At 36.8% G+C, this 6759-nt stretch overlaps 1 protein-coding gene across 2 annotated transcripts in view; it reads right to left on the bottom strand.

The window, feature by feature from the left end:
* Window positions 1–396: 396 nt before the first annotated feature.
* Window positions 397–6759, bottom strand: part of LOC126253652 (neurogenic differentiation factor 4-like) — a 51991-nt gene continuing 45628 nt past the window's right edge. For both annotated transcript variants that reach the window (XM_049955166.1, XM_049955164.1), the window contains 2 exons: window positions 3459–3677; window positions 397–540 (listed from right to left, as the gene is read on the bottom strand). In XM_049955166.1, the coding sequence (XP_049811123.1) occupies window positions 439–540; window positions 3459–3677 (321 nt within the window). In that variant the 3' untranslated portion in view covers window positions 397–438. The remainder of the gene's footprint in view (window positions 541–3458; window positions 3678–6759) is intronic.

Below are 6759 nucleotides of genomic sequence, written 5' to 3'. Positions count from 1 at the left end.
AGATGGCATATCAGTCACATGCTGAAGCTGGAGTGGATTGGCAACTGCATATTTGAGTCTGTCTGTGAAAAGACAAGTGGAAGAGATCCATTATGTAGTAAGTACTTAGCATAGTACAAAGCATGGCTGAACTACATTTGGTTACTTTTTTTTTTTTTTTTTTTTTTTTTTTTTTTTTGCTGGTTTCATTGGAATCATTAGAACATTTATTTTTGTTGCCAGTGTGTTTCCATTTTTGTCTGAATTTTTGAATTATATAATCTGTTTCAAAGTTTTGACTCAAGGTAATTAATCAGTAATTAGCATATTTTTAAAGTAATTTATTTATTTGTATCCAAGTTACAACTAGTAAATGTTTAAATCATTTTGTAAGATATTTAAGAAACATTACCATGAGATCAGTTTGTACAGAGATACAAGGGCTAGTTTGGCCACATTTTACCACTGATAGCAGCACGCCTGTGCCTGGTAGGTGTAAGTGTGCTCAGGTGATGAGTCCTGAGAACTCACATTGACAGATGTGAAGGATGATGATGTGTCCTGTGGGAAAAATAATACATTTATTACTTGACAAATTTCTTTTATTAATTATCATTTACAATGAAAAACTGAACAGTAAATAATTTCTAATGGAAACATATATTAGTGGAAAATAATGAATGCAATATAAACACTCGCATGAAAAATACGACCACTGAGCACATTGAAGAATCTTTTAATGATGGACTGGCAAACAAATAAGATGTTGAACATGGTAACTTAGGTTTCAACTTGTATTCTCTCTGCTGCATTGCAGTATAATAAGAGAGGAAATTCTGTGTTTACCGTACCCGTGTGTAAGCACACCAGACAAAACATTAATCACCCCTCAGGAGACACCACTGTATTGCAATGTAACACTGCCTCTAGTCTTGATAAAGGCTTCATTTCAGTGAGAAAGAGAGTTCACAAGATTCATTAATTATACCATACCCAGCTGAAGCCACTAATTGAGGATTATATTTCATAGACCTTCCAAACTGCAGCAATGTTTATTGTTACATTTTATCCACTGTTACAAAAAATTGCACAATGGTTGATTTAATGAATCAGCCAGAGTGTAGTAGATTTTGTAAGTGTTTGTCAAATGAGAAATATACATGTCCAGCCATTTGAACACAACTGTTGTTATCTTTGAAGAAGAGAGTGTGCACATCACACTCATATTAAAGATGTGGAAGAAGGAGCAACACTTGGCCACCTTGAATGTTGGAACAAATACCCTGATTCATTGTCTTGGTAACATGAATGAGTGGACCTAAGTTGTAGTACAAAAAACATCCCAAAAACAAAAATTATTAAATTCATTCTCCATACAGTGAAGATTAAATGCCTCACTTGGCTGTCAGTGCACTCTGTGCCATGCACGATTTGGAAAAGGGCCAGACTGTGGCTCTTAGACCACTCTACATGCCTTCAGTCAGATTTTGTTCAGCTTCTGTGTTGTTTGGTCCGCCTAAGGCATGCAGCTTTATCTGCTGCTCTGAGCAAAGGATTATTTCGAGGCACCCGACTCCAAATTTCCATTGTGTGCAGTTTCCTCTGCAATGTTCATTTGGAAACAGGTTGACACGGACCTGCAATCACTAACACTAGTAATTTCTCCTGGGTTTGAAACCAATTACGGTTGATTAAGTGTGATATCATTCTCGAGTCCCTGTCAGTTAGAACTTTTTTATGGCCACTGTTATTAAGCTGTGTTATATGGTTGGAATTGATACATTATTGAACAGTCTACATTGATATATCAACAAATCAGGTGATATCATTTACTGTGCTGTCATGGACATGTCCAATCACTGTAACTCCTTTCTGCCATTCTCCACCTCCACCTATCTTCATTGCACAGAAGCGAGCTTTAAGAATTATATGTGGATTGCGCCCAAGAGACTCTTGTAGAAATAGTTTTCGTAATCTTAAAATATACACAACTACATGCCAATATATTTTTTCTCTCATGTGTTTTGTTTGTAAAAATATAGATATATTTCAACCAAACAGTAATTATCATGAGCATAACACACGGAGGAAGAATGACATACACAGTGAACTCAGAAATTTGAGCTTGGCACAAAAGGGTGTCCACTACACTGGAGCAAAACTCTTCAATGCTCTTCCTCCCGAAATAAAGACAAAGATTCATAACAATAGTGAGTTTAAGAAAGCTCTAAAAGTATTTCTGCTAGAAAAAGCTTTTTACAGTCTAGATGAATTTTTAACTAAATAAATTATAATATTTTAATATTATATAATACAAGTTGACATAATGCCAATATGAATTTTATTTAACCTGAGCTCTGTATCTGTGTGTGCTCTGTATCTGTTTTCTGTAGTGTTTTAATGATTCTAAGAAAATATGTATTTTCTTTTTCTGTATTGCTGCCCAAAGAATTTACTGTATAAATTTTTATATAATTATGTACTCAAATTTCTGTATATGCTATAAGATTATCAGATTGTATTTGTAAAAAACTGACTCGTTCCACGTCCTTGTGTATCCAACACAGTTGGACCAATGGAACACGAAATAAATCAAATCAAATCAAATCTCTATATATTTGACTTGCACATATACATCACTTCACTGCCTTGACTTACATGAGTGCTGGAGGATCAAGTGACTTTCTGATTTCACTTCTATCCCATTTACAGCACCTCAAAGTGGCACGTATGCTCATTTGAGGGGCTTACAAATAAACAAGTCTCTGGAAACTGATCTGCTGCCCGACACTTCCACATGTTGTCCCAGGTCCAGCACAACAGTCCTTCCTCATGATAATTTAAGTCTCAAATGTGTCACAACACATTTTAGGGAATTGTTAAGTATGAGTTCAATGGCAAGCCTCACATTACTTGGAAGCTGATGGATGATGGAGAAACCAAAGTAAGCTATATAATATTAAAATGGAAGATAGTGCAAGAAGAGTGGCATTAAACAAAGCTCTCAAAACTGAACATTGTTTTTGCCATGAAAGTTATGTGTATATTGTGAAGATTTGAGATAATGTCAAAATTACTAGCACTGGCAAGCTGAGCAGCACTTGATGGAAGAAAAACATATTTTTTGGTAATAAATGTGGTTAAATGCCTGTTTTAATATTGTAATGAGACATATCCTTTTTGCTCAATTTAAATAATGCATATTAGTGAGTGTCAAAATTCTGGTAATATTCAGTAAGGTAAATAGCAACCAGATAAATAATATAATATGACAGAAGCAGTTTTTATTTCCAAGACAAAATGATTTTCCTAATTTTTCATTATAATCTGCACAATGATTTTACTTGTTGCAATAATAATGGCATAATTCACAATAAAATTTATACTTTACTGGTCTTATGTTAAGCACTACACTTAAACAATTTTGTAAAAATGCAAGTGAATTTACTGTGGGGAAAAAAAAAGAAAAAAACACATACCTGATCATCCCAGTGGCAATCTACACCACTGTAACCACATGATATGCCTTGGCGTGGACAACTGTATAAGAGGTTGCCATCAGCCTGTTGTGGTAAGAAGCCAGGACAGTATCCATTGCTCAGTGCAGACACATTTCCATTGTATATGGTATTGTGTATTTCATGCATATCACAACTATATATTTGATTGAGACCCCAGCCTGTTGCTAGTTGGCAGCCCTGTAACATTTTGTAATAAGTAATATAATTTTCATGTGTCAGATCACCAAAGCAACACAAATAACTGCTGTTAATTTGAGCAGTGATATGGGTAACATCACTGAAAGATATATGTGACCATGTGTATTATCATATCTGTCTATGCACAAAATTACGTAGTTGTAATTGTCCCTGCAGTCATTTTCCCACTGGAAGTATTATGTAGTTCTATGTTTAATATTGTATATATTTAATAGAAAATCACACAGTAAGTGAAGTTAAAGTACAGAAAATAGCTCTGAATCACTATATAAGTATTTTTAGTTACATATATTGTATTCCACTCCTGTCACAGGCTTACCTTATCCTATCCTATCCTATCCTATCCTATCATATCCTATCTTATAATATCCTATCCCGAGACAGGGCCACCTGTGGAAGCAGTCATATTGCACACCAACTCTGCTACAATTTCTGCACACCAACTAAATGTCCACTTAAATGAATGTCCACCACCAAACTGTGATGAAGAACAGAGTTGACCACCCAGTGCCAACACACACTGCTGAGCACAACATACTTGATTTCAATAGCTGCTTCACAACGCGAGCCATCCAGATCGTTCCTCATACTGTTACATTTTTTGAATTACTCAAATGGGAATTGTCCTTACAGCATATGCTTTGCTCATGAAATCCTCCTGGCCTCAGTCTTCACTAGCCACTACCCCACACCCACCGCAACCCTTGCTCCATGGTCCATCATGCATTCACATCCAACTGTCAGCAATGTCCTCTCCATCTGTTTTATCTCCACATCCCAATCTACTCTTCCATGTCATACTGTCCTGTGCACAGCTCCACAATCTCGTGGCCAGAACAAGCTCACCACTACCACATTCCCACTCTGTGTGGCTACTGTCCCTTCAGTTTTAGTTTTATGTATGTAATTAATTTCCTAATTTATCTTGACTATTCCTAGTTAGCATCTTTCATTATAGGGAAAAATCAGTAATTGTTTCGTAACTTAAATTCTATTGTTGACATATAAAAAAATGTAAATTCTGCACTAAGTATAAACATTTGGAGGAACAACTAATAGTAATTTTAAAGGATTGATTTGGCTCTATTCAAAAACATGTTAGCAAAACCAGCTCATAATTAATTCCAAAGCAATTAAAACAGTTTTGTCAAAAGTATTGTTTACATAACTATATTTGTTAATTTAATGATTAAAACAAATAATTTGGCCTAAGCCTCGTAGAAGAAGAAACTGTTAAAAACATGCAATTTTTTGATGTATTCAGTTAATTGAATGAGTTAAGTTTTAATTGTAATTTCTGTAAATTTAACTTTAAACAGTGTGCAGTTTCAGCACCTATTATCATGATGATATATAAGGGCCCAATATTTGGTCATGAGACAGTCAGTCCACAGTCGAGTTTCAGACAAATAACCTGTGGTGGTTAGGACAACAATGCTTCAAATTATCTGTGGAACAAGTGTTAAACAATTAGGCCATGTGTAAAAACCAATAACAGTGACTGCTCCATACGTACGTGATTATTCTTCAAGAATTTTTTATGAGAAATTACGTTTCTTGTTATGTGTGAAGAAACTGAGAATTAGTCTGCCCCATCACAGCCAAATGCTACAATGGAGTGGGTGTGTTGGATGTTTGGAAGGATGTTCAGTTACTGTGTGAACTCATGCCATAATGATTGGGATACATATCTTTTATTTGCCATGACTGTGTATAGCTCAGTGGTCCACACCAGCACAGTGTTGTCTCCATATGAGGTGGTGTATGGGAGAAAAATAGCATTGCTGTTCTGTATGATTAAGGTGAAAAAAGGCAAGGACAGACGGTTTGCTCATGAGTTCAAAAGAACAGTGAGGTGGGTGCAGAAGGCAACAACGATGGTACTACAGAAGGGGGAGAAAACTGTGAGACACACAGTCAGCTTACTGCATTGTAGAGTAGGACAGTTTGCGATGTTATTGAGTGCTTATGTGGCAAAAGATAAGACAAAGAAATTTGTCACGAGTTACCGAGGACCCTAACAAGTGATACAGATTATATCATCAATCAACTTTGGGTTACGGTTTCTGATGAGCTTGACAATAATGCATATTGGATCCTTGTAGCCATTCAGAGGTGCTCTGGAGTCGATTGTGGAGTCAGAGAAAGAGGCAAAAAGGAGGAAGTGGAAGAGTATATGTGAAACTATAGATAAACCTGTTTGAGAAGCACCACATGCATCAAGATCAAGGAAGTAACAGGGGTATTTTTTATTGCGTTTGTTGGTGACTATTTCAGGTATTATGTGTGAGTTGTTGAGTTGTAAATGTTAAGGGGGAAATGAATAAATTTTGTGTAAGAATAAGGGATTCTTTAGTTTTATTTTTTGTGAAGTGCTGATCAGTGACAGTAACTTTCTGAGAGAGGCAGTGAAGATTATGATAGTTTCTGACCTCATGTTGCAGTACACTGAGGGCAAGGATGGGAAGGATGCTGGTCATGGCAGTGCTGTACCTCTTCACCTGGAGGGGAGGGGGAGTGCTGCAGAACCAACACCTTGAGGGGGGAGTTCTGTTTGCAAGAAGACGTGGTGCTTACTAGCCATCATCATATGCTGACTCTAGCTGTGAATGCATAGGAATTCTGGAATGAAGCAAGGAGGCATGAGGTGATGTTTTCTGGTTTTTGACAGGTAGCTAAGAACAGAGGCATACTTGAGGAAGCTTTGGGGGAGTGTGAGGAGTTACCTAAGTCGTATGAGCAATTACAAGAACACATGCAGCAAGCAGTGGAGTATGTCCTAAGTTTGCTACAATGGCAAAAGAGAGATTGGATAGGTGCTGAGTGGGGAAGGATTTTGAAGAATGTGTCTGGAACAGCACATGGCAGTGATGTAAGAGGGCTGAAAGTGACAATGGGGGCAATGAAGAAGTTGGGGAAGGATAAGAACACACAGCTTGGAGAGGGGAGTGTTAAACAATATGTGTGGACTTTGGAAGCTGACAAGTGAGGTGATGGAGTATGTAAAGGTCTCAAAGGACATGGTGATGAGTAGATGTGCTTGATGCAAGAGTCACTATGC

This window comes from Schistocerca nitens, chromosome 4 (genome assembly GCF_023898315.1).
Source record: "Schistocerca nitens isolate TAMUIC-IGC-003100 chromosome 4, iqSchNite1.1, whole genome shotgun sequence".
In the NCBI taxonomy this organism is placed as follows: Eukaryota; Metazoa; Arthropoda; class Insecta; order Orthoptera; family Acrididae; genus Schistocerca; species Schistocerca nitens.
The sequence above is the reverse complement of the archived record's forward strand: the minus strand, read 5'-3'. Positions and strand labels throughout refer to the sequence as shown.